General features: G+C 44.8%; 2 protein-coding genes across 4 annotated transcripts; both read right to left on the bottom strand.

Moving 5' to 3' along the window:
• Positions 1 to 1,514: 1,514 nt before the first annotated feature.
• Positions 1,515 to 14,562, bottom strand: kmt5c (lysine methyltransferase 5C). Of its 2 annotated transcripts, XM_086054764.1 has the most exons (10): positions 14,223 to 14,562; positions 13,456 to 13,815; positions 12,928 to 13,060; positions 11,309 to 11,474; positions 10,578 to 10,687; positions 10,187 to 10,350; positions 9,258 to 9,277; positions 8,928 to 9,064; positions 8,687 to 8,847; positions 1,515 to 8,059 (listed from the first exon to the last, which is right to left on the bottom strand). In XM_086054764.1, exons 3-10 carry the CDS (start codon positions 13,038 to 13,040, stop codon positions 3,108 to 3,110), a joined length of 5,823 nt encoding a protein of 1,940 aa, XP_085910890.1. In that variant the 5' UTR covers positions 13,041 to 13,060; positions 13,456 to 13,815; positions 14,223 to 14,562; the 3' UTR covers positions 1,515 to 3,107. The 2 variants fall into 2 exon arrangements, with proteins under 2 accessions (XP_085910890.1, XP_085910889.1); XM_086054763.1 differs by lacking the exon at positions 13,456 to 13,815.
• A 1,525-nt stretch (positions 14,563 to 16,087) lies between these two features.
• On the bottom strand, positions 16,088 to 26,566 carry ppp1caa (protein phosphatase 1, catalytic subunit, alpha isozyme a). Of its 2 annotated transcripts, none has more exons than XM_086055626.1 (8): positions 26,258 to 26,566; positions 25,909 to 26,007; positions 22,082 to 22,213; positions 21,262 to 21,492; positions 21,039 to 21,143; positions 20,487 to 20,710; positions 19,557 to 19,691; positions 16,088 to 19,466 (listed from the first exon to the last, which is right to left on the bottom strand). In XM_086055626.1, exons 2-8 carry the CDS (start codon positions 25,961 to 25,963, stop codon positions 19,350 to 19,352), a joined length of 999 nt encoding a protein of 332 aa, XP_085911752.1. In that variant the 5' UTR covers positions 25,964 to 26,007; positions 26,258 to 26,566; the 3' UTR covers positions 16,088 to 19,349. The 2 variants fall into 2 exon arrangements, with proteins under 2 accessions (XP_085911752.1, XP_085911753.1); XM_086055627.1 differs by lacking the exon at positions 26,258 to 26,566 and adding an exon at positions 26,114 to 26,231.
• Between the last annotated feature and the right edge of the window lie 891 nt (positions 26,567 to 27,457).

Below are 27,457 nucleotides of genomic sequence, written 5' to 3'. Positions count from 1 at the left end.
GGTTGGGCAGGAATCAGGACCGGGAGGCTCGCGGATGACGTTGTGATCTGCAGTGAAAGCAGGGAGAAGGTGGATGACGATTTTGACGGGTGGAGGCATGGGCAGGAACGCAGAGGAACGAAGATTAGATGAAGACACAATTGATATGCCTGAAACGGGGGAGTGCGGATGAGTAAGGCAACAGGGAGAAGCGGTAAACGAGAGTGAAGAACTTAGCATACTTCTTTTAGAGTCAACAGTCCAGAGAAATGGTGAGTGCGGTGAGGAAGTGAAGAAGCTGCCCTGAGCAGGCGAGAACCGGAGAAAGTGTCAGGTGGGATGTGATAGAAGAGTTTGTGTGATGAGGCCATGTCCAGATTTTGAAAGGTTCTCTTCTAGGAGTGACCGGGTTGCAAAGGGATGGACCAAGGTTCAAAGATTTGGGGGCCCAAGTTAGCGAGAGCAGACTTTGATGGTTTGGACACATTCAGAGGACACATAGTGAGTATAAATCGGTAGAAGGCTGATGAGGATGGAGCTGCCAGGCTGGAGAGTTTGAGGGAACCCTGAAATGTTTGGATTGTAGCGAGGCAAGAGATGAATTGGCAAGTGGCTGGCGTTCCAGACGATGCAATAGGAAGGGGTAACGCGTTGTGGCAACACCTAACGGGACGTGCCCAAAAGGAAACCACTGCTTTTACCAGGATCCGTCACCGTCCCATGGCCGAAGGTCGAACCTGGCTAAGTTTTGCTGGCTGGGATCTCTGCCTCTTTCCTTGTGCTAGCTAGCTCTCATCTGCCACAACCGTGGGTGGAGGGATCCGGACTTCATTGCCCTCTGCATTGACTGCACCGAGGCTCCTTCCAGTCCCAAGGATGAGAAACTTGTCTGGGAAAACCTGGGGATCCCTCCTTTTTTCAACCCTCTGGGATTTGCTCTCTTTTTTTGCATAGCATACCAAATAAAGTAATACAATAAAATAAAGTAAAAGTCATTCCTACAACAGATCTAAAGTTTCAAACATGTAGATGAACCCTTGCGTTTGTGACAAATGAAATCCATGACTGGCAATGTTTAGGACTCATGTTTCTTAGCAGCAATTAAATTCTCTAGTTGCTTTTGGTTTTTCAAAAACAGTCACGAAAGGGGTTGGAACGCCAACTTTGAACTACACAAGTCGTAGAAGAAAAACATCCTATCAGACATATCATGCAGCCTCCAATTATGGTGACGCTTCTCTTTTCCATCCCTGGTAGCATTCTTTCAGTGCGGAAACACAAAAGAGTAAAAGAAAAAGCACCTGTGGAGTTAACCCATGTGCCTGATAGCTGTTCCGAATATTTTGACGAGCCCAAAAGGCAACACAGACTCCAAATATTAATAACAGAACAGCCTGTGCAGTCAAAAGTCATGAACATTCAAACACAAAAACGAGTCCAGAAGTTGAAATATGAAAAGGAGTAAGAGTCTTTAATACAAGCTACATTTTGTACATTTCTACAGCAACCTTTTTTTTTTTTTTTTTTTTTTTTTTTTTTTAGTAAGACTAACTTTTTTAGGAGGAGGGGTTTGAGGGGACTAATATAAACTTTTACAACAGCTGATGAGAAATTCATTACAAGTCATATAATATATATTTATATATATTTGTCATCTATATATCCAGCTCAATTAGGTTTTTGTCCCATTAAATAACCGTAAAACATTTACTCCTATCAACAATCAAGGTGAAGTATAAATTAGGTTCAAGCACCATTTAGTTTTAAAACCAGGACCAGGCCAAGAAGTTTCAAATAAATACACGACGGTACACTGGGATGTAAGGCTGTCATGGAGAAATGACAATGAGGACGACACGGGCGACGGTTCAAAAAGATGACGACAAAAAAAGCACAGTGGAAAGATTGTCAGCGTTTGTTCCTCAAAACAAATTATTTGCTTGACTGTGGACGACAGCACGCCCACCAAAGTTCGTTCAATTTCATAGAATTGTCCTAAAAGTTAAAAATGCTGACTATTACCCTAGTTAATGGTCAAGTAAATTTAACGAGACATACAACGGAACCATTTTACACCGTTTATGGGCTATGTGAAAGGGGATAGCGGAAACCCGGGAGAGGCGGTGTGAAATTCCTATTTACTTGCCGTATGGTGTTACGTATAAAACCGTTGTCAGACACCAACGACCGCTTTCACCAAAACAAGGGAGAAGTGCTGTCGGATGTTAGACTTCAAATCTCCACGCTAGGTTTCCACCATGCCCTTTCACACTGACAACATGCCCCCGAAAGCAGGTGAGAAGCCGGTAAACGCCGAGACAGGGTGGGGACTGTCTAAAAGGGCATCACAGAAAGCCGGGACAGAGGGCTGGAAATTCAACACCTGACACTCACTCGGCACCCCGGCATCTGGTGTGATGTCGAAAAATCGTAGTTCTCAAACAACACAATAGAGTGGGAGACGCGAGTGTCCGGTATTACGTTCCACAACACCATCCTGGCTGTCGGCTACCCATTTTCACACAGCACCCATTCTACCTCTGACGCGGGAAACTTTGAGGGGTTCAACCAACACTTCCGATCCGTATTCCGTACCTTTCCCGCAGAACAGTGAGGGAAATATTCTGACGGTGTGAAAGGGGCGAGAGACACCTCGATACAGGTGCTACTACCACATTGTTGGTCATTTTTGACCGGATTTTACATGACATTTTAGGTAGCGTTCAGACAATGGGGGGGGGGGGGTTAAAAAAAAAAAAAAAAAGTTCTGAAGTTCCACTGTGAGACTTGACAGCACGCAGTTGCCAATAGCGACCGCTCGACTACTAAAAACACACTCACGCGCGTACAAACAGTGAGAAAGGTAATTGTGGGTATAAAAACCGGAAGATTTCAAAAGGTCTGATAGGAAAGACGGAGGCACGAAGCTGCCCTTGAAAAGCCCAGCACACCAGTAGCATGCCCCGGACTGCGCAGTGAGGCTCATGAGTCGTCTGTGACTTTCAAAGACCGGTCGCCAATACATTTCATCATCAAATCAAAAGTCTCTTCCAGGCTCGTTCAAATGATGAAAAACTAAGAGCCCCTCAAAATAGTTCTGCACCAACATACGGGTGTATTCCTGTGGATCAGTCAGAGTACTGGAGGTCCAAGTCCACAGTTCCGTCCGTCACAACCAGCCTCACCCGCTTGGGCTTGGTAGAGCCCATGGAGTGAGACGTCGGTCCATAATGTGGTATGTCCTGGTGGTCGCCTGGCTGGTTCTGGTGGTGTGCATCCTTCTTTAGGTGTTCTTCCGGACCCCCTTTGTGCCCCAAGAAGTTACCCATGGAAAACGAGGGCGGGTTGGATTGCTGAGAACCGCAGGGCTCCAGGACCAACCGCCCCTGAGTGCCTGACGGTTCCATCAAGCAGTGGTAGGTGTAGTTTGTGGGGCCGAGTCCCGGATAACCTTCGGGCCCGTCCCTGAGACCCAGTGTCAATGAGTGGTCACCGCTAAAGTTGAGGACATAAGGGGGTCCTTGCGGTCCATAAGAGAAGGAGGCCGCCGGGTGGCTCTTGCCCGCCGATGCCGGCGTGCCGGGCGGCGTATGGTGGACCACTTGAGGACTGCTGTGATGCGACATTGGAGAAAGTGACGAAGTGAAGCTAAAATCAAATGGATCCTGCTGAGGGTAGCACGGCTGGTTCTTGTCAGAGCCCAGCGGAGTGCATTTGTCATGTTTGGAGGTCTTCTCCTGTGGGCAGGAATAACTGTCTTTACTGGGAAAGAAGAAAGGTCTCGGCAGCGCAGAGAAGTTTTTGTACGTCAGGGTGGTATCGTCCTGCTTATCTGAGGCGGTTTTATTTCGGTTGAATGACGGGTGCAAGGATGAACTGTGTTTGTTGAAATGGGCACTGGGCCTGCTGGGGTTGGCGGGGGGAGCAAAATAGCTGAGGTTCTGAGCAGAAACACTGCCTTTGTGGTGACTCTGCGAGTCCTCACGAATCTTTTCTGCCGATTTTATATGTCCGAATGTTTTGGACGTGGAGTGGCCGCCGGCAGCCAAATGGTCTTTGGAGGGAGCACTGTACAAGTTCTGGCTTGGGTTCCCACCCTGAAACTTCAGAACCCTGTGGATCACAGTGGAGGACTTCTCCTGGGTGTCGAAAGGATTGTCAGGGGGGTTTGGATTTCTTCCGGCCAAGAGTTGAGGGTTGAGGAATTTATTGGCCATCGGAGACGGCAGGACGGGTTTCATCTGGGTGACGCCGCGCTGCACGGGTGGCTGGCAGCTGGGAAAAGACGGTGGCTGTTTGGGAATGGTCATGCGATGGAAAGGTCCATTTGTTCTGAGGTTGGATGTGGCTTTTGACTGGCTGCTGCTGCTGCTTGCCTTGTCGTTCAGGGTGGGCTGGACGAAAGGAAGCGTATTCTGACACATGGCAGCAGGAGTGCCAAATAGGCGAGGTTTGGTTACCACGGAAGAGGAATGACCTTTCAAGTCCTCTCTGGACAGCCGCACTCCGTGATTTTTGCTGAATAGTCGGTCCTTTCCCGCCACGTCTGGGTTGGCGAGAGCTGAAAAACTGAAGCCTGCTGGGGGCGGTATTCTGCCTGAGGCACTCTTTGCCTCGCAGTCCAGAGGAACTGAGTCATTTTTGGATGGTAGCAGAACGGGGAAGAATTGGAGATCTTCACTGGCGAAATTGTTGCCAGGACTCGGGGGGCCGAGGTAGGGCGTCTCAGTAGTCCACGTGTCGGAGGGACTGTGCGAGAGGGGGCTACTGAAGGGATCCGTGGGGGGGTCCAGCGAACACAGATCGGAGGGCGACGAGTTGAGGATGTTTTGCGGCTGATCGTAGCCTTCGAAGTTGAGACACTGGAAGTCCAGGATGTCGTCGCAACAGTTTGCGAAGTTGGGCTCGCCCGGTAGAATGTTGTCCGCGCTCGGAAACGGTGGAGACTGGGATGAGGGCTGGATAATGGAACTGGGAATTCCAGACAAGGCGGCTGTCTTTTCCAAAATCTGTGATGAGCAAAGACCCTCAGAGAGCCTGGAGAGGCTGTTGTCAATCTGTTGGAGGGACTGACTGAGGCAGCTGGTGGGCGTCTCCACGGGGCCGCACCTAGTAGAGGCCATTTTGTGCCGCTGCTTCCTGCCGCCGCTGCTGCTGGGTTCCAGTCTCTCAGCAGTTGCGTTGGTTGCCACCACGCTCTCTGAGCTCTCGTTTGGAGGGGAAGACAGGGACAGCGGCGACAGAGACAAAGACATCTGCGGCGCTTCAGTTTTCAGGAGCAAGGAGTTACCGTTCAATTTATGAGTCGACGGTGGTGGCTCCTCTCGGACCTTGCTCAAGTCCAGCAGTCCTTGTATTTGCTTGGCCGAAGGGGGCCCCCGAAGCTCTCGCTTCACCGGCGTCTCCATTTTCACTTCGAACCTCTGCTCCTCATCCTTGTCATCCACCTCCCAGATGTCCTCTACCTTTCTGCGCAATTTGAGAACCGGCAGAGGAACACCGTTGAAATCAAAGTTGGACTCCAGTTTCTGCTGCGACTCACTATCAAACAGGCAGCAGCTTCTCAAGAACCCATCTTCGGTTTTCGTTTCGTGCACAAACGATGACATCTCGCTCGGGGTTTTGTCCGAATGAAGGCTCGCGCCAGAAGTAATCTCCCCGTCTGTTTTTTCTTTGCCATCTTCTCTGTCCAGCTCCAACATTTTGAAGGCATTCTTCCTCTCGCCCCGTTTTTTCAAGCGAAGGAGTCTGCTCTTGGACTTCTTACTGGCCTGCACATGAGCCTGAGCCGCCTGCATCTCCATGCTCAACACAGACACTGAATCCATGATGGCTTTAAAAGGATCATCGTCAAGTTCCCCTTCCTTTTCCATTTTGATCAAACTGCCCAACTCGTTGCTCTGCATCTCCCACAGTTTCCCTCTCCTGCGCTTGAAACGAATCCTGAAGTTAAGTTCTGGCTTTGTCTCCTCAACATCACTTTGGTCCAAGGCTGACGTTCCCATCTGAGGGTCTTTCTCTTGCTCATCCTTCATCTGATGCTTCCTGTCAAGCCGAACAGTCCCTTGGTTGCTGTCCTCATCTTGCCTCTCGGATTTTAACTTGTGAGCTTTCCTCAGTCGACTCTGAAGGGCTTGAGTGCCTCTGGGCCTTAGCACCCTGCCCGTGTAGTTTTGCCTCGTGACCCTTCTGGAGCTCATACGCCGGACTTTTGCTCGCATCGCTTTGCTTTTTCTGTCACGTTTGACAATCTTCTCTACGTGGCGATCCGGTTCCTGCCTTGAGGACGAGCCGGAAACCTCTTTCCGGCTCGCGACAGAAGCAGCAGTTGCGCCTTGTTCCGGCTCCACGGCGCTGCGGAATGTCCGCTTCTTCAGAGGTATGTTGGACTGCATGGCGTCAAGGTGCTGAGCGGTCTGGCACGTGTTGGCTGAAATAGGCGACTGGAGAGGTAGTGGGTTGAGACAGGCGGCCGCCGGTTTGCCGAGCTGGTCCGGATTCTGCGCCACGGGGACCAAAGCGGTTTCTGCGCAGTTCGACTTCAGCTCGGCTTTCGTCTTTATTCGTCTGTGGATTTTCGGGCACCGCCCGGCATACTGTCTTGGCGCCACATGGCTGCCTGCAAGGAGTCCTCTCGGACTTGAGGGACAACTATCACCCTGCGGCTGCTTGTCGACTGACGGTTGCTTGTCTACGGAAGCCTTATCTTTCTTCAAACAATCAGACAGGAGGACCTTGGCCTGCTTTATGACTATTTCATTGCTTGGATTGGGTACTGGTTTGTTTGGCGTACAAGTTAACCGTTCTGCAACGTCAGCCCCACCTGAATTTGGAAATTTAACACCCTGCAAGTTATTCTGTTTGGTCGTGTTTGCACCAGACACCGTCTTACGTTCAGTAGCGGCGGCCTTTCTCTTCTCGATGTGCTCTTTAGGTTTGTTGTTTTCTGGCCGCGTTTCTTCACCCGCTACCGTCTGGATTTCAATAACCTTGTTCTTCCCTTCTTGCTTGAGCCGGGAAGAGTCGTCCACCGTCCCCTTTGAGGCGTTCCGTTTCCGTACTCTTCCTTCTTCCGCTACCGTCTGGATTTCAATAACCTTGTTCTTCCCTTCTTCCTTGAGCCGGGAAGAGTCGTCCACCGTCCCCTTTGAGGCGTTCCGTTTCCGTACTCTTCCTTCTTCCGCTACCGGCTGGATTTCAATAACCTTGTTCTTCCCTTCTTCCTTGAGCCGGGAAGAGTCGTCCACCGTCCCCTTTGAGGCGTTCCGTTTCCGTACTGTTCCCTTATCAATGGCTTTGAAGAACATTTCCCGCACTCCTCGAGGCGTTTCGGCAGCACAAGGGTCCGGCGTAATTGGGGATGGCGGTCCCTGCCTCGGCTGGGATTTCTGTGTAGTCAGTGGTCTGAGACCCTGAATCTGCCTCATCTTCCCTCTCAGCTGCTCCCTTACGGCGCGGTCGTGAACGCTCGTTTCCGGTGCCTCCCTGCAAGGCGCTGAGATTCTAGTGAGGCGGACGGTAAGGTATTGCTTGAGTAATAGTACCGGCTTGTCTGAAATTTTCTTGGAAGGGACCGGGGCACTCTGACAGACACTCAACTCCAAATTCTCTTTCTCCTTGCTCTCCCGCTTTTTTGTGATTGAGGTTTTGTCCGAGTCAACTCTGTTTGCGCTTCTGGTTCGGGACGAGCTCCTCAAGGGAACGCCTCTGACAGATTTCCCATTTGGGCCTACTCGTCCTCGGTTGCTCTGAAGCAGACCAAACGAGAAATGCTTCACGTCGGGGGTTGCCCTTGGATTCGCCAGCTCCAGCTGGTGCAGGAGGGCCCTCTCTTTGCTTTTGGGATCCTTGCAGACCAGGAGAAAGTCCAGCGAGTGGCGCCGCACCCTGATCCTCAGGTCTCGGATCACGCACTGCGACAGGAGCGGCAGCGCTCCTCGCTCTTTCTTGGTCTCACTCGCTTCACAGGGTCTTGACAGCCTGTGGTTCTGTAGCCTCCACTTATTTGTCTGGTTCCACTTTCTGTTTTTAAGGGCATTCTTCCGCATCTGATGGGTGAAGGAGTTCCTAGAGGGGATTGCTAGAAGGGAAAGAAAGACAAGGTCAAGACACTGCGCTGAGTTCCAGTTTTAAAAGTACAGTTGTACCCTGACTTACAAGTTCAATTCATCCTGTGACCAAGACCCAGTTTATTCATATAGCAAATCAAATTTGCCCATTTTAATGCCATTAAAAAACAACATTTGTTTCAAGAAAGACAAAAAACACATTGCATAAAACCATTATAAAAACAATGAAAAGAACGAGGGTTTTTGATACTTTATACTTTTTGATACAGTGCATTGACTGACTATGGGCTTCTGTAGAATTTGCATTTGGGAAAGGGAGTAACGTCGGTGCTGGAGTCAGTCAGGTTGGCCTGTGATTTCAGCGTGAGCGCCTGCACCTCGTCAGTGTTCTTTTCTATTTGTGTGTTTGACTGCTTGTACTGTCCAATAGATAGCTGAAAGTTCATCGGTGATTGTGGCTCCCCCTACCCACACGTGAGGGCATTACAGTATCGTAACTCCCTTGTAACCTAAACTTTAGCTTGCAACGCAAAGCAAAAAAACAAAAGACCTAGTACTCATAAGTCAAGGTACCAATGTATTTGAGATTTCTGAAGTTGTTACAAGCAAAAGTGAAGAGAAAAGCCCTGAAAGGATACCTGAATGTAATCCCGGAATAATGGGCCTGGAGTTTAAGTGTCCCTTCTCTCGCTGGTGACGAAGGTAGCGCTCTCGGAGGCGGTACTTTTGGCCCACGGGGTCCTTTGTTTCCTCGCATTCCGGCTGCTTCCCTCTGTGTTTAAAGTGACCCTCCCCTTTCCTACAGGAGAGTCAACGTCGGCGCATTACACATGACTCAAAGCAGGTCCGAAATCTCCAGCTGCAAGGGCAGCGACGCACCTCTCGCAGGTGCAGCACTCGCACATTTCGTTGCCCTCGCCAAAGAAGCTGGCGCCGTAGTAGCACGTGATCTCCTCCCCAGGCGAGATGGGTCGAATCACCTCCACGCAAGCGCCATTCTTCTCACCGGGGACAAACTGGGCGTGGGGTTGGGTGGAAGGCGGGGAAAGGCAAAAGGTTGGCCGGGCCCCCGAGAGACGCACAAATAAGACAGATGGCGAGGACAATAAAATCTGATGTTAAACATTTGCAAACAATCAAGTAAATGATGTGAATCCTTGTCCAGATTAGACATTTTGCTTTGTCTCCGATGAATGAATGTTTGCTCACCTTGCAGTTTGGCTTGCAGTCTTCCAGCACAAACACAAGAGAAAAGATGTGATTAGTTTGGGCACAAATTAACGTCAAATGATGTAACTCGCTAAAAGGCTCCTCACGGGATTAAGTTCCTAAAGGCTCAAAAGATCCTTTATCGTGCTACAGCAGACATTAATCAAATATATTTGGGGGATGTAAATGAAAAGTTTGTTTTCGGTGATGACTAAACGCCAAATGTTCCGTACAAACTGGTGGATGATATATATAATTGTTATTGTTACATGCCTTTGTTTTTGTCATTACAAAGTAAATATGTTGTTTATTGGGTTTGTGGCAAGTTTACGCTTATCTTTGTATATTGAGATTCAAGGATTTTTTTTTCATAATTACCCATAATGTTGTTTATAAGAATGACTCTTAACTATCCTTAGACATGACATTTAATCCTTCCAATTACATCTTTGGAAAAACAAATTCAAGACTAAGAATCCATGAACACCGAGCATCATGAAAATGTGATTTTTGGCACCTTTCAAGACAAGATTTAATCCTTAAATTTTCATTTGGGAAAAATCACATTTCTGACTTTTTAAGGGCACACCTACCACCAGGAAGCAATGACGGCAGAATGGGATTTAAGTACCTTTGCAATGGCGATTATACAGGATATTATATCATATCCATAAAAATATTTTCACCTTTTCAATTTGGTAAACTAATTGCAGATTTGTAAAAGAGCCGTGGACATGCCAAATATCTTTAAGCAATGGAGGCAGAATGGCAGTAGAGGGCGCCATTTATTCAAACACAAACAACTGTTGTAGAAATTCATGGCCATTTAAAAAAAAAGTACGGTCCTTTGAATTAAAACCTGACTTCTTTAGGCTCAATCGTGTTTTTTTGTTTGTTTGTTTTTTGCTCACTTGACTGTCCAAACTGACCGTGGTTGATGAAGGCGGCGGGTCCGAGCCAGAGCTGAGCGCAGCGTTTGCGCGTGGAGTACATGACGCTGAAGTCGTTGACGCCGGCCTGCAGCACGGCGCTGTCAGCCGGACTCAGCTCGGCGATGCAGCCCAGAAGGACCTCCACGCGCTCCCCCGCGAACCTGCCCGCCAGCGACAAACGTTACACCCTAAAGTCTTGTACAGTCACATGCACATATAGACGTTTTCACGTTTGTAAGCGTTAAGGGTTGAACCACCCCAAAGTACGTGTGACGTCATGATGAAACGTCCTATACAACGGCCGCGCTATTAACGTTAGCTTGACGTTGCGTAGGCAGCGAACTTCCATTGGGGAGCACTGCTGCAGAAGAGCAAAGTATAGACGCACCAGTGCCTGGTGGAGGTAATCTTGGCTCCGTTGGTCTCTGAGGAGTAGCGGTCACATGACTGGATCTGGATGCCGCTATCCAATAGGAAGGCGTTGAGGTAGCGGTTGACCTGTGGATAAGACAGAGGCTTCAGAACACTCATTTTGCGAGCCACGGAGTCAACATGTCACATCTGATATACACACCAGATGTGTGACAGTGAGCGCTGTGGATTTTGGACTATGGATTATTTCTAGTGGTTCTGTTTACTGTACTAGGTGATGGTTATCACCAATAACTAGCAAGTGGAGCCACAGCACGAACTGTGCGATACACGCCACATGCGCGACAGTGTGCTGGGGATTATTTGTAGCCTTTTTGTCAAGGCGTATTAGGCAGAGTGGTGCCGTGACAAATATAATTGGCAAAGCGTGCTATGGCATTAATTCTAAGACATATACATCGCATGACATATGCGCTAGTGTGTGAGAACGAGAGCCGTGGACTTCTTGGACTATGGATTATTTCTAGTAGTCATCTCCTTTGGCTTATAGTACACTTGTGAAATACTTTATCCACAGGAAAAAAATACACAAAAGCAGGTAAGGGAATTTTGGGTTCAGAATTCTTGTCTGTCTTGAAACGTTTACAGCAAATTTCAATTCACTACTGCCGGAGACATACCAGGGGAGGCAACATGCAATTGGTAGAGTCATTCATATAATGTCAATTCAAATGTATGAGTACACACGTGCTGCCTCAGAAGCTCCTGCCGATGACTCCCCAAAGCGTTGAAGTAGTCGCCCGCCAGCTCGCCCACCGTCAGCGCCTCGAAGGTGGCGTTGAAGTCGTGCGTGCGCTGGAAGCGCAGCAGCGTCTCCTTCAGGTTGCCCCAGCGACGCACCTCCGGCGCTGGGCTGCACACACGCAGAAAAAGGGGGCTTGAAACTTGAAATGTTCAAATAGAATTCGAGCGGAGCCCTGCATGGATCGTTTCAAGATGTTCTGTTTTTTTTTTTTAATTAATTAATTTTTTTAAATCAGACAAGGTGGTGAAAAACAGGTGAGAGGAGCCAAGTCAATTACACTGGTCAACATTTTTTTTTTTTTTTTTTTTTTTTTTTTTTAAATCAGAGATGCATGTAAACTTTTCTAGATTAAATTTTTGCGCCGACTCCCAAAAACCTGAAACGGTAGAAAAATAGAAAAAAAAGTAAAGAGCTTTTTTAAAAATCTGCCTCAAAAACACATTAAGGCACACATGAAGCCATCTGTGATGAAAATGTGCTGTTGCTCAGTGTTATATGACAGAACGTCATGTGTGCTTGTGCATGACTGAGTGTCTCATGGATTATTTTTGACTCAGTGGACTATTTCTACTTTATTTCTATTGAGCATGGTGGCAGCTATCATGAGTAATTGGCAAGTGGAGTGATTACATTATTTATATCACACTGCCATTTTTTTTTTTCTACGTACAACTAACACTAAACTTTCATGACCTTGAGGATCATTTTGAGTTATTGAATGTATTTATATTGTACAGGCTGCCAGTTAAATAACTCACAAGGACATTACTTGGTGGGGGGGGGTCCTCTGTTTACAACATTCCTGATCTAAAACATTTTGAGGTTAAACCAAGGACCCCGCTGTATTTCTCGGTCGAGGCTGCTGCCTGCTTGGGAGCAGAGGTGAAAAACACAAGCGCCTTTCATGCGGGGTTTGTGGAAAGTTGTCTAATTGGATTCTGCATTCCCTACTAGAAATGTGTCAGTATTTCCAAAAGTCTCTTTTTTTTTTTAAACAATTAGGAAAGCCAATACAGCAGGTCCTTAATTTACAATGTAGTCTAGGCCCATGCAGTATGGCGCCAAATCTACATCAACTGTAAATCTCTCAAATTGAATGAGTGTAAACATGTATATTCTGGTCAATATTTGTGGTCCTCCTCCAATAATTACAATTTGTACTTTATATTGCATTGTGACATGCACATACTGTGCAGCTATCACACCGTAAGGATCAAAGTTAGTTCAGATGGCACATACCTGTACAAATAGATTCATGTTGACATGTTATACAAGATGTATATATCATCTTGTGTCTTACATGCTGAACATACCGTACATGCGCTCTAATTACTGCTCATTCTCCTCTGGTGAGTTACCATGTGCATTTCATTACCTTGCACTTCTCAAATGTGTCAAGTTTAATCCAATCGCAAAGTGTGCGTATTAACCACAGTTGATTACACACAGTTTGTAACCTCTAAATCTCGTATGTCAGGACGTAAGTTTCAAGTGGGCTCAAGTACATTTGGAATGGCCTCGTGACGGCCAAGTGATCGAGTCGGGATCACAAGCAAATTACCTGATATTCATTTTATGGGTGGTGAAGCCCAGGAGAGGGTCCAGCACCAGGCTGGTGGCCAGGTCATCGGTCTCACACAGCTCCTTCACACTCATTCTAGTGCAGCAGTCCATCGCCTCCCACCATCAGCATGCTGAAAAAGGTTGCACGTGTACCATAAGTGTAGCAAAACAAGTTGGGGGGGTGGGGCGGGGGGTTGAGGGTAAACATCAAACTGCAGGAACTCAATCACAATGCAATTCGTTGTGGGTCTAGTTAATGATACTAAAAACAATTGTAAGAATTTAACCTTGGGGCATTGTGTCAAACTGTGACACAGGTGGAGCAAAAGCTTGAACATATTCAACATATTAGAAGTGTTTTACTGCATAACTCAGTTTAAAATGTTACTGTTGCTTTCGTCTGCATTCATTTCCTCCACGGAAGACTACCTACAATTTACTGAAAAGAATCAGACTGTTGATGTTCCATTTTTCATGTCATTGACGACTTGCCACCGAAGCGTGACCTTAAAACCAAGGTACGTACCACGAGTTGGGGATCTCTTTCTTTCTGCCCTCATTCCTTCTTTCTTGGCTTCCTTTCCTCAGACCTGCTTTTTATTCATTCCACACTCCATCCTTCAGTTGCTTAATCCTAACTTCGTGCCTTCCTCTCCTCCTTCCATCACATCTGTTTTTTTTCTTTATTCGTGCATCTTCCGTCACTTAAAGCTGAGTTTCTGTCCCCCTCCTCAGACCCGTTTTTCTTCTTTCCTTCCTTTCTGCCTTCTCTCAGACCCACTTTTTTATTTTGCATCTTTCCTTCTGCTTTTCTGCCTTCCTTACACTGCTGTAGAGTCCACTTCCTTTGTTCTGGACTCAAACCATTTATCATTATTCTCGGCTCCTGTAAAAGGGGGGGAAAAGTTAATTCAAACGATGCACACCTACCCTGAAGATGAATGTGGTTTCTCAGTTATAACCCGAACCACGATGTGACACGCGAGAAAAACAACTTTGACATCTCCTGACTGTTCAGTATGGCAACACACACCGGCCTTCGTGGTTCATAACAAGCTTCAATGAGGCCACGTGTTAAAATCGTGTCAAAAGGTGTCCCAACTAGGAGCCATCAAGTGTCTAAGAGTTCATTATTGACTGGGTTCAGCTTGTTATCTTAGCATGTAGCTCATCAGCTGCTGGGGGACAAGTGTGTAGTGTATAACGGGTCGGCGAGCTAACATCCCCTTATCACACAAATACATCGGCGACAGATTCAAAGCCTAGCCTAGACGCCGGCCGCGTAGAACCCACCTGGGAGTCTTTTCAGGTCAACGAAAGTAGGAGCGTGAGAGTGGAGGAGTAAGATCCCAAAAAAGCAGGTCTTCGCCTGGTCGGCTAGCCTAGCAACATGCTAACTAGCGAGCTAGCTAGCTAGCTGGCTGGCTAGCTATCTTTCCACCCCAGATTACGAGAACACTTCTGGGATGTAATTAAAACGCAGCGTGCAAATATCCACGATTCGGGCTGCAAGTGCACGCAATGGGTTGTGTTTGTTGTTTTGTGTCTGTAGTTGCCAGCTAAAACAGTGCTTCGTCAATTTATATTATTTGGAAAAAAAGAGAAAAAAAGATTCGTCTCGTAGTAAAAGTTGATCGGCTACATTGCAGTGCAACCGAACTTCTGCACCTTGTGGACACGCCCACCAGAGGCCCCCATTTGTCGGGTTCAAGGTCAGTCAGGCAAATCAAACGCACCAGGTTGGAATCCGACTTGTGTGATTGGTCGGTTTGTATCGGTGGGGCGGAGGTTATAATGAGTTAATGCACAAAGTGGACTGCAATTTCGCCAATGCCATTGGTCGAGTTCGGAAGTCCATTTGGCAAATCACACGCCGCCGGTAGTTTTAACGCCTATGATTGGTCGACGTTTGTGCGAAGGCGGGGTTACTGATGCTTCGATTTACAGTGAGGAAAAAAAGAAAGTACTGTACAGTACAGTACAGTGGCCTCCTTTTGGCATCACGCACCACTGTTGCCTCCTCCTCGCACCATCTCAGCAGTGCAGTGCTGTCAAATACGCTCGACACGCGCTGCTACTAGGGGAATGAGGAATTCAAGAATTTGTCACTTGGTGAAGGAGCAAGCGTGGGTTAGCCGGCAGTTTAATCATTAAACCGCCCATCACTGCACATGGGCTACAAGCAGAATCATCGCTCATTGGGAGATTGTGGATCTTTCATTTCATTTGTACATTTCCAAAAATGTAATCAAAAATATACAAGATTGTACTCAAAACATGAAAAACTCATTGTGATGCATTGTGAGTCACGGGGGTAGGCCTTTTATTATATTTTTAAATGCACGAAATTAAAATTGAATAATAAAAAAAAAAAAAAAAGAGCAAAATTCAAAAAACAAAGAACAAACTACCATTAAATTGAAACCCCACGTTGACAAGAATAGTGGAGTGGAGGGATATTGATTTACTCATTTACTGCCAGACATTTTCAGACCCTCTTTTACCCTAATGTTTGAAAAAAAATTGAAACAAAAATAAAAATAAATTCCTGGGATTGAATGGCTGGACTGTGAAAAGACAAATTAACATGTCAATGGCAGTGAATGTGTTTGATCATTTTTGTGGCATAGTAAAGGATAGGCCTTGAGTGACTTTAATTTTTCAAAATATTGAAAATACAAAAAAGCTTAAAAATTAATGTTACAATTCAATCAAAATTATTTAAATTCCGATAAATTTAAATGAAAATACTATTTTTTTTTAAATAATTAAAACATTTTCAAATTAATGTATTAAAATTATATTGTAATACATGCAATAAGTGCAGTAATTATTTTACGTAATTTCTCATTTAAAATTAAGGGAAAAAAATTACGTTACAACCACACTGACAGATTTACAAAAGTGAAAATTAAAAATACACTTTGTGGCATAATTTAGATATTTGATTCATCCATGCATCCATTTGCTGCACTGCTTTTACACTTTAGACACTTTATATGTAATATTTTGTGTTTTCTTATAAAAGATGTCCTTTTTGACAGACAACCTGGCTGCTTTTGTGTAAAAATGGGTCCCCTATGGCTGTTTATTAATTTGCATTTCAGTCATGTAAAAGCCAACCCCCCCCCCGCCAAAAAAGCAACCAGAAACCAATATACAAATTCTATGCATATTTTTTTAATTTCTATACTTTTAATAGAGACAAATTGCAATGAGTTGAGAACTACTGGTGAAATTAACAAACAAATAGAATATCCTAATTAGTTTCACTTTTTTCTCTTCTTTTTTTTTTTAAACATGGGAATGATCTGATCAGCTGCTGCACCAACACATCCAGTGAAAGCACATGGTGCAAAACATCCCTGATCCGTTCCTTTCAAAACAAACAAATTCCTACATCAGAGAGATACATTTGTCAGTAAAAACATTATGAACAAAAGTGATTAATAACAATGGTTAAAAAAAAAAAAAAAAAAAAAGCACAAGTCTGTACAGCTATTATGAAACTATGGAAGTGGCCTCGTGTGGCCATCTTGGACCTTTTTTTTTTTTTTTTTTAGATAAATCCTTAATTAGTTAATTGACTACTCCATGGACTGCAATTGCATGCCTTTCCCCCTTTATACTACCCGGCGACAAACTTTTTTTTTTTTTTCTTCTTTTTCAATCATTGAAGGTTTTGGTGTCATGTATCTGTACGTATGATTTGGTATTTCCTGATCTCTTCCTGAGTTGATCTCAGTGGATGGGCGTTGACGTGTCGTGGTCACCAGACTAAAATGGAGGATGCGGACAAACGTGGCAACAGAGAACAGAGAAGAGGAGACGGCAGGAAAAAAAAAAAAAAAAACTGTAAGAAACCCTGAAAGACTGCAGAAAGATATGTTTCCATGTGGAGCGACACCCTGTTTGCCTTATCCTTATTATTATTATTACTACCGACTCCATGCACGCTTATCTTACACATGATGAATGTTAATAATGTCTATGGCTCTTGTTATCCCATCACCCCCCAAAAATAAGCAGAGGCAAAAGGCATGTCAATCAAATCATGGCCGTCATACCTTTCACATCTCCTTTGGTCAGTTGTCATGGTATAAGTTCACCCCGGTACTACTCCCTATTTTAGGCTGCGTTCACACTTGTGGTTCGGTATTCTGGCCTGGCGCAAAAGCATTTTGATTCAAGGGAAAAAAATTAAAGTCTCAGCTAGACTTAGGCGCATTTTGCGTAACGTGCTGTGAAACATTTATGATTTGTTGTTTAAATGGCTGGCGGTCTGTGTCCCGATCAAACTCAAACGAACGGAACCGTGCCAGAGTTCACTTACGAGAGGACCGTCCCGTTTCCCACTTGCCATTTTTGTCCGTGTTCACACTGTGCCGCCGGCTGATGTTGACACTTGTAATTTTGTACTCTGGTTGACTTAGCTTTTATGCTGGGCATTAGCATCATGCCAAAAGCTGTTTAAAAAAAAAAAAAAAAAAAAAAAAAAAAAAAAAAAGCACTTCTCAAATCGTGACTTGATTGGACATGTTTTGCGTAACGAAAACAGTTCACACTACATCTTAAAACTGAACTGCGGCAGAGTTCAATTGCATGTGGTCCATGTTCATTAGGAGTTGCTTAGATTCGTCGACTAGTCACGATGACGTCGACAATCAAAATCGACTATTAATTTAATAGTCAACAAGTCGTTTATATCCTGCCCGCTGTAAGCCTTGGCTGTGACGCACATGCACAGTAGTGGTAATCCGAGTCATCCGTGATGTAAACAGAAGCATTGTGGGTAATGCAATGTCATAGCTAACCCATGTTAGCAACAGTCTGAAAGTTTGGGGGCATTTCACCCAAAATACTTCACACGATACAAACCTCTTTTTCATGGCAGCACAGTGGTGATAAACGAGCATCGAAAAAGGAAGCACGTTGTGGCTGATGCCCGATTTAATTTCTGACAGTGGGACGGTCGTGTCTTGAAGCTAGCTAGCTTTAGCTCACACAGACTGCCGTGTGCGTTTGATGTGACGTGGTGTCCTGTTTGGTATGCGAACATATTGTGGCGTCGACTATGGATTCGGAGGCATTAGTCAGCAAACTCACGTTTATTAACAAGCAAAACAGTTTTTTGTGTGCCCGTGGTAGACATCGGTCACTGGCGACCACGCACTCAGTGTTGCGTTTAGCAATTCGGACATGGCAGCAATTCAAAGTACCACAACATGACAAGCCCTCAATGGCAACACATAATAAAACACGTAACCTAATTAGTTCAATACAATATACTAATTGACAGTGCTAAAAAATATACGTTCCTCCTAATCTTTAAGTTTAAATGTAATAAAAATAAAAAATAAAGGAAAAAAAAAAAGAAAAAAAAGAAAAGTGGCCCAGTTTGCATCGCATTCACACTAACCCATTTTTATAAACGGGAAAAAATATTTAGTCCCAACCTGATTGGACTGTGTTAAAGAGGTTTTGTATGACCAAACACCAAAACATGGAACAAAGCCTCTTTGTTCCCTTGCATATATTCATTAATTTTACATTTTTGCTATTTTTTTTAACTAACTAAGATGTCAGGAAACGATACCGAGATGCGTTTTAAAAAGTGCACCCAGACACGGATGCTGATCTTTTACTCTTATAACGCGTGACTTTTCTAAGTTTTTTGCTGTCACTCAAATGCCGGTCCATAACCGAACCCTCAAGTGTGAACGTGGCCCGAGCGGCAGTTAGCCATGTGGCAGTTTAACATGATCTGAAACCATTTGCGACTGCTTTCTTGCAGTCGAGTCTTCTGGATCAGTGCTCGGAATACAGGAGAGCCTTCAAGATAATCCCGCCCACCAGCACCAGCACACCTCATTTAGCATCAAGTTAAGTGCCACTTTCACAAGGTCATATTTGCTATTGGCAGCATGATGCGTCACCTTTGAGGGGCCGATGTGGGAAATGCCTCAGTCCGTGCGTATTCTTTATTCACCTTAAAAAGGACATGATGTCGCTTTCAAATATCTACAAAATTCAAAAGTATTTCACATCTTAAATTGCTCCTTTTTGAACGGCTACCGCCTATGCGCCCACCCAGCCAGCGTGCGCTATATACGCGCCCCCAAACCCCCACCCCCCCTCGCCCCAACCAGCAAGACACCATCCTGAGAAGACGGCGTAGAAAATGCAGTGAGTACACCTCAAAGATGGACACAGCTTATTTGCCGAGAGGCGGAAAGGAAAATGAGGGGTAAAAAAAAAACAAACAAAAAAAAACTTCCAGTGTGACGACGTGTACGTCGACAGGGACGAGAAATGAGTGAAACGGATGTGGGAGGAAAAAAGGAAGGAGAAATGAAAATAACATCAGGCGGACTTCGGGGGGTGGGGGAGAAAATGAGGGTGATGAGCCAGTAGTGGGTGTTATTTCTTAGCCTTAGCGGCCTTGGCGGAATTCCGTGGCGGGGTGACGGGCCTTCCCGATCCCATCCCAGCACCGCCGCCGTATGGATACAGCTTCTTATCCGCCGGCTTCAGGATCTGAGACACACAAACAGCAAGTTGGCTAAAACGCTCCGGATAGTTTTTCAGTCAAAATCCGACACCTTCCGAGAAACATGAGACACACACCTGGAAGGAGCACATGAGCGTCTCGTCCACACTCATCATGGCGCCAGCGTTGTCGAACTCTCCGCAGTAATTGGGAGCGGAGAAGAGCGTGACCAGCTGCCTCTTGGCAAAGAACTCATAGCCGTCTTCTACCACCTGCACAAGAGAAATGAGCAACATTAGCAGTCGAAGACAAATAAAAGAGGGTGTAATATGGGCCATCAGTAGAGCGCATAGAATTAAATATGGTACAGCAAAGGCGCACTGAACCTTACGTGGCCGAAGTTTTGGGTTTTTTTTTTTTTAGAAAATACAAAAAAACTGAACCAAATACTGATTATACAATATTTATTAACATTTGTTTGGAATCAAATCATCTATTTAACAAAGGACATAGTTGCACAGAGCATAAAGTATGACACATTTGAGGTGCACCGACCATTATGATACATTCGACTTGCACAGAGCATTCATTGAGGAACATTAGAGACGCAACACAACAAAGTCGGGTTAAAATGGGGTCGTCGGGAGGTGCACAGAGCATTAAATGTGGTACATAAAAGGTGCACATTAAATTAAGGTAAGGTACATTTTGGTACATACATACATTAGCCAACTGAACCATTAAACAAAGTTCGCACGTCAGAAGTTCATGAACGATTCAAATGTAAATTCAGAGGTGCGCAGAGCATTAAATAAAGTTCATTTAGAAGTGTACAGACCATTAAAAAAAGAAGCAGACCATGAAATGTTATCATAATACAGCACATTTAGAGTGCACAGACTACTACATTTAAAATGAACGGTGTGTGCACTTCAAATGTAATGCTCGCTGAGTCTACATTACGTTAAGAGGTGCACAGATCTTGAAATAAGGCAGCGCTAAACGATTTAGCAGGCAGTTGCGCTGCATGTCAGCAGGCTCCCGAGGTGAACCGGCGCCCAGCTCACCTGATGCGCCCTGCATATGAGGTCCATGTCGTGCTTGTGGAGAAACTTGGCCACCACGTCGGCGCCGAACGTGAAGGAGACGCCGCGGTCGTTCTCGCCCCAGCCCAGCACGTCCTTGTCGGGGTCGGCCCACAGCAGGTCGCACAGCAGACCCTGGTCGGGCACGTCGGTGGGCCGCATGACTCGGCGGATCTGCTCCATGGACTGCAGGTCGGGCGACAGGCCTGGAAAGGACGCGTCGGTCAAGAGACACGCCGTGGAAACCCTTTGCCTCGTTTTTTTTTTTTTTGTGGTAAACTTTTATCAGCGTTTTTGGAAGAATTTGGGGGGTTTTAAACTAATATTGATATGTAACAACCCCCATTCCCCAATTCATTTGAATGCATTATCTGTCAATCATTTATATGAGGACTTTTGCAGGCCTATCTCGTCCCCATCCCCCGCAAATATTGGGGCTCCTTCGTATTTTACATGTCGCAAGACATTTTTCCCGGTGATAATCGGGCATTTGCTGACTTTGAAGAAGTGCCAGTGGAAGGCAGGCGTCGCTACCTCCATGGCAGCAGAAGATCTTCTCGTCGACAATGGCAGCCACTGGTAAACAGTTGAAGCAGTCTGTGAAGGTCTTCCACAGTTTAATGTTATACCTTCGCTTGCCTGAAACGCACAAAACGGCACACAGATAAACAAAAATAGTAAACAAAAAAAAAACAAAAAAACAACAACAACACAGATCAACGAGTGACTGCATCAGTTTGTGGCCCGTGCTGCTCACACTCGTCGTAGAAGCCGTAGATTCGGTTGATGGAGGCGCACTCGTGGTTGCCGCGCAGCAGGAAGAAGTTCTCCGGGTACTTGATCTTGTAGGCCAGCAGCAGGCAGATGGTCTCCAGGGACTGCTTGCCTCGGTCCACGTAGTCGCCCAGGAACAGGTAGTTGCTCTCCGGAGGGAAGCCGCCGTACTCAAACAGCCGCAGAAGGTCGTAGTACTGGCCGTGGACGTCACCTGCAGAGGGCGCCAGAGAGCGGTTCAAGTGCTACTGAGGCAAAGACGTTGCAGTATCAGTGCCCTCTACTGTCCTCGTATTAGTAACGTGCCAAGAAGATCAGATCACTGGTAGAAAGAGGGTGCACTAGTAGCACCACAACGTATTACTGATAAATATTTTCCACAAGTGTATGACATTTCTGCGCACTAGTAGAACAACTCCCTGTTCAGAGTTAAAACTGAGCATTTATTTAATAGCCTAAAGGGGCACGGAATTGTCCCTGTACTACTACACTCTTTGTCCTTATAAGACAATTCAGCTCAATAGTAGAACGATGATGCAGTTTTTGCACACTAGAAGAATGACTACGATACACTAGTAGAACAATTACATGTTGTTAGTGACACAAAACGTGCATGCTACAAGTACTACTACTGATGAGATGCTACTGGTTGACAATCAGGGCTACACTAGTAGCACTTGACAGACCAACTAGAGCAGTTTCTAACAGTTTTGGTACCATGAAAACTCTTATTATCCGAGCAGTGTTTGCACTAGTTGGTTCCTTTTTAACGGTTTAAACTTGTAATTGTGTGCTGAGCTCACCGCAGATTTTGAGGGGGGCCTCCAGCTCCAGCAGGATGGGCTGGCTCAGGAAGATCTCGCGAGATTTGAGGCACAGCCCGCGGATCTCGCTCTCTGTCAGCTGCACGTTCTTGCCGGGCCGAGAGCCCTTGACTGCAAGGCAAGATGGAGACCGAGATGAATGGGGACACGTCGAGGCGCACAAGAGCACAACGTCGCCCGCGCACCAAACGCTGCCAAAAACAAAAAGGAACTGCTAGCACTCATTAGCCAAGCTCAACGTTTTGATTGACAGCTGTGTGTGAACAAGCGAGAATCCACATTCACACGTATCATGAATAGAAAATTAAATAAGGTGTAAATACGGTACATAAGACATGCACAGACCATTAAATGTGATGCCATCATAGGTGCACAGGTCATTTCTTAACTGTCTAAATAGTACCATTAAATACAAAACAAGTGTGATGTATTAGAGGGGGACAGATCATTAAATAAAAAGGAAGAATAAAGACCTCGGCCAAGGCCATCTTTTTGAGGGCTTAGGACCAAATACATTTTTTGTTGTCTGCGTAAGAATGATTGCCTCAATCACACGCCCACATACGCACGTGCATGCATGCGTGCTGCTCGATAGCACAGCAGAGGGCCGCCATGATGCACCGTGTGACATCGCACTCCTCCCACACCGCCGCCACACTTGTCCCGCACACCCGCTGTGTTGTTTTATGATGGACACACTTCCCCTCTACTTTCTGTCTTCTGGGGAGTGTCCACTAAAATGTATAACAAGACATCACATAAATATGTGTATATGTGTCACCCGAAAAAAATGAAAGCAGACACGCCGATGCTGCTACAAATGAGTCTAGTCAATGGAGGTCAGAGCACAGTAGATCAGCTACTTAAAATGGACGCCCAAAATAGTGAAAGAGGGCCTAAATATGAGCAGCGCTACTGCCTCCTAAAGCAGGATTACAGCCATTTTAGCCGCAACACGGCTAACTTCGGAATAAACCGTGCCGCCAGCAGGAAAAGGCGGGCTTATCAGGGGGAGGGGCGGACACAGACACACACTGCGCTGAATGTAACTTGAATTTATTATTTATTTTTTTAAAATAAAAATCACACTATGATACAGGTGCACAGCAGCGATGGTCAAACATGAGAATCAGTGCAACAGACAAAAAAAACTAAATCACACTCACAAAAAAAAAAAAAAAAAAAAATTCACATTCACTCAAAAATAAACAGAAGCAAACGCTCACACTAAAAATCAGTGTCACAAAGTCAAATCACTCACTTGCACAAAACATTCACGCCCAACAATGACTCGCATTAATGAAAATGGTCTCACACACAGACTCACAAAATGACAGCCACGAGTAGAAATTAGCCAAACACATACAAAAAACGGTATACAGAAAAAATAAAATCACTCACAAAAACAGAGAGACAAACCACACTCTCAAACGCTCGCACAAAATTACAGTGACACAATCATTGTCACACAAATCATATACACAAAATGACAGTGAAACAAACAAATAAAGAAATCATACAAAAACAGACAAAAAAACACAAACACACAAAAATCCATCACACAAGGGAAGAAAAAAAAATATCACAACAGTCAGTCTCACAAAAATCTCACACCCTCGCATGCAGTCACAAACAAAGAATTTAGACACAAAAATCACAAAATAACTGTGGGGGGGTAAATCACATACACGAATCAAACATTTGCACATACAAAAAAAAAAATCAGTCTAACACACACACACACACACACACGACACCCTTCCACCTCCACACACACACACCCCCACACGCAGTCACACAGTGAGAGTTGCGTTACTCGAGTTTGTCAGTAATCCAATTGATTTGAGTTGGTGGTTATCCCAACACGTTTAATCGGCTTGTTGTTGACACTCACTCAGTGGACACACCGCATACAGCACAACCAATCAATCATTTAGAAATGCAAGTGTGTGTGTGTGTGTGTGTGTGTGTGTGTGTGTGTGAGTGCGGTTACACTTTGACACCACACTATACAAACAAGTGATTGCTTGTTACGGTTTGCAATAAAAAAAAAAAAAAAGAAAAAAAAAGAGACACACGGAAGGTCAGCAGGGTTGCATAAGAGTATATAAATACTGCCACTATCTGCCTTGTTTGCGCACACACACACACCCCAGCTGGTCCGCAGTCAAAGTCAACAGCAGCTAATATGACTGCTGTGCTTGCTGTTTTTTTGTTGTTGTGAATAATCCAAGTCACCTCCTGCAGATCAACTCTATTAAGACAACATTCCCCAACGCTCATTCATCCAGTTCACCTACAGAGGACACATGAGCACGCAACTGTATAGTATAAATATTTCTTTGCATTCTGGCAGAGCACTGTTTTGAACATAAGGGAAACAGCATTTTTAATTGCAGCTTACAGGTTAAAACTATGCGATAGCTCCTTTTTAAATGGTAGTCACATTTTGTGGTCATTAAGGACCTTGTCAAGGATTACTTAATTGCATCTTGATACAACTGAGAAAAATTGAATGCCAGCAGAGAAGCCGCTTAGAATTTCTATTCGTGTCATGGTAAGCGAGTGTTTATAGTTACAAGCATGGTCACGGAACAAATTCCACCTTTAAGTTAGGGCACCGGTGTATACTGTATAAAATATAGGTATGTGACAACTGCCATTTTTCATGGACATTTTTGTGTCATCACATCACGTACGTCTGTTTTGCACTCCCCTCAGAAACATCTGCTCCGGCTTGTTAAAAATGTGTTTTCCGCATCTATTTTTAGGGAAAGTGGAGTCTCGCCCTGTTTTCAATTTGATGACTTTCATGCAATATTTCTATGTTTATTGCTTGTCTTTGACCGCCCAAAGTGTTGAAAGCTAGCTGGCACATTTATATCAACCTATACAATGCAATTTTTAGGTATTTGGGGACATTCATTTGTGTCCCCTAACCTTGAATGGGGGCGGGCGCAGCCGTCCACATGGATAAGCTAGCTGTCCATTGCCAGCAATGGTGTGGGAATCTCCGGTAGTCAAACAAGCAGACAGGGATCGCACTGCATAGACGGTTTTTATGGCAGTTGTAGTCGCTCCCCATGCTTATCTCGATTCAAAATGTTTCTCTTTGCTCTTACTTGACCCTAAACAGCCGCACGCAACTTCGCACACTCAGTTGCAGGTCATTCCTTTGTAACAATGAAGAAAGCTTGAGACATTTTTGCCTGCTTTTTGAAGCCTTTACAATGTCATAACTTCCTTAAGTCTTAACGTATTGATAACATTTAAACACAATTTTGTTCTTTTATACCAGCGCCTTCTGTTGACAATTGGCCTTGCTGGGGCAAAAAAGATTTTAATTTTGTCACGTGCCTATACAATTCAGACAAAACCACAATTAATGGTCTCAAGTCGGTTACATTTCCTTTCTCCCCCCATAAAGCTTGGCTAAATGGCAACGACCAGAGCACAAAGCAAACGTGTGTGTGCTCTTCGGATGAACTCCACACTTGATAAGATTTACGCTTGCCTTAAGTGTCCTCGGGTTTTTCCTTGTCTGTCCATTACACAATCAAGTGGTCGACTATCAATAAACCAAAAAAAAAAAGCAAAAAAACATTTACTTCTGTCTCGCATCCCTCCATTTAAAGCAAAAGTTAAAATGGGGCTAATTGCAGCATTGATTTAATGTTCATGCTTATTAGAGTGCAGTGATGGTGTTTAAGCGTCAATCGCTAGGCACATTCATCTCCACACTCACTGCAGAAACACACAAGTTATTCGCATAAAACACAATTTGCTGTCGTTCTCTGTCGTCTCACCTTCCAAAAGACGCTGAATGATCGAGTCGATGTTTAATTTGTCCGGCTCCGCCATTTTCTGTTGATTCTCTCACGAGCTTCGCGATTCCCGTTTGGCACCTTCAATTTCATTTACAAAACAAAAACCACACACAAAGAAAAACAGGATCAGAAATGATATGGCTATCCATAAATCTAAACCGCCTCGCATCATAACATTACGCACCGTTAAGAATAGCTAAGGAGTGTCTCACATTACTCACAGCCTCATTCCATTCACTCTGAGCTCATGCTAACTTGTTAGCACTTTAGCCGAGCTGCTCACATAGCCAAACAAGCGACAGTGACAAGTTAGCTTGCATTGTCGTACCTTATCGAAATAACAGTTGTCCCAGCGTGTTAGTAAAAAAATAAAATAAAGATAAGAAAATCCCCTGAGCTCGGCCGCGGCTTCGGTTCCCCCTTGCCTCTTCCTCCGGGAACTTTAAAAGCAGGCCGTGGTAGGCTCGCCGCCGCTCGAACTCGGAGTGTCTCCGGTCGGTTGTCTTACGTCGGAGAGGGCCGGAATCAAACTTGCTGTCGTCACATGCTTCTTAGAACGTGATAGGTCGGAGGCGTGTACACGCTGGAATATGATTGGCGGCGGCGCCCGTTGGTCTTCGGAACACACCCCGCCCCCCGGAGAGACGTCAAACGGCGTCAATCTAGTGGTGCCCAATGTGAAACTCGAAGGGCGCCATCTAGCGTGTACAAACCAAATTGGAATAGCATTGAATTTGCTTTTGACTTCAAAGTTGACACTTGTGACGTAGGATACGCTAAAGTGACGCAAAAAGCCAGTCGTGACGGTGACGTAGGGGTTGAAGGAATGAGACATTGTGGCGTCATCAGGGAGGACTTTTTCTTCTTTTTGCATCAATGACACATCAGCAATTTTCATTTATTGCAACGATCACATAAATATTCTTTGTCATACACGAGAATCTTTTGCTCTTCTTTATATTTTCAGTTTATGTGTAATCAGGTTTGTTCTTATTTATTTTTATTGTTTATTATTTTTTATTACTTGAAATCCCTAATGAACTTTAGGGTACTACACCATAAGTGTCAATACAAGAGCTGTATCACTAAATTCTGTATTACCAAATAAAATAATGCACCGTTTTCAGTGACACATCCAATGTGTGTTTTTTTACTTATGCATTCTTATTCTATTTGTATTTAATTTTATGTCATTTTATTATTCAACTATATTCTATTTTTGTAATTTATTATACTTTTTGTGATGCAGATGTGTTTATTTTAGATGTATTTCTGTATTATTATTTATACTATTCATGTCCAGCGGTTCTCAAATTGATGTACGAGTACCGCTAGTGGTACGATGGCTCCCTCTAGTGGTATGCAAAAGAATTGCTGAATTCAATGTTCAATCAGTGGTTTAAAGTACTTTTGTTGGGCTCAGTTACGTGTAATACAGCTACATTTAATCTTTTGAAACTGTGTGTTTTCAAACATTTATTTAGGCAGCGGCACAATTTTTATCCAACTCGTAGGTGTCATACATTTT

Source organism: Filicampus tigris, chromosome 16 (assembly GCF_054856515.1).
Source record: "Filicampus tigris isolate MCC_2025a chromosome 16, RoL_Ftig_1.0, whole genome shotgun sequence".
In the NCBI taxonomy this organism is placed as follows: domain Eukaryota; kingdom Metazoa; phylum Chordata; class Actinopteri; order Syngnathiformes; family Syngnathidae; genus Filicampus; species Filicampus tigris.
This window is presented reverse-complemented; position numbering and strand designations above follow the sequence as displayed.

Excerpts from the sequence above, each read along its gene's own strand:
- kmt5c (XM_086054764.1), bottom strand. The coding sequence starts at position 13,040 with ATGGACTGCTGCACTAGAATGAGTGTGAAGGAGCTGTGTGAGACCGAT. Across the intron at positions 11,475-12,927 it reads ACCCATAAAATGAATATCAG|CCCAGCGCCGGAGGTGCGTC; the intron begins GTAATTTGCTTG and ends GCGTGTGTGCAG. Across the intron at positions 10,688-11,308 it reads AGGAGCTTCTGAGGCAGCAC|GTCAACCGCTACCTCAACGC; the intron begins GTGTGTACTCAT and ends TCTTATCCACAG.
- ppp1caa (XM_086055626.1), bottom strand. The coding sequence starts at position 25,963 with ATGGCGGAGCCGGACAAATTAAACATCGACTCGATCATTCAGCGTCTT. Across the intron at positions 21,493-22,081 it reads GGCCCCCCTCAAAATCTGCG|GTGACGTCCACGGCCAGTAC; the intron begins GTGAGCTCAGCA and ends CGCCCTCTGCAG. Across the intron at positions 19,692-20,486 it reads TCATATGCAGGGCGCATCAG|GTGGTAGAAGACGGCTATGA; the intron begins GTGAGCTGGGCG and ends TCTCTTGTGCAG.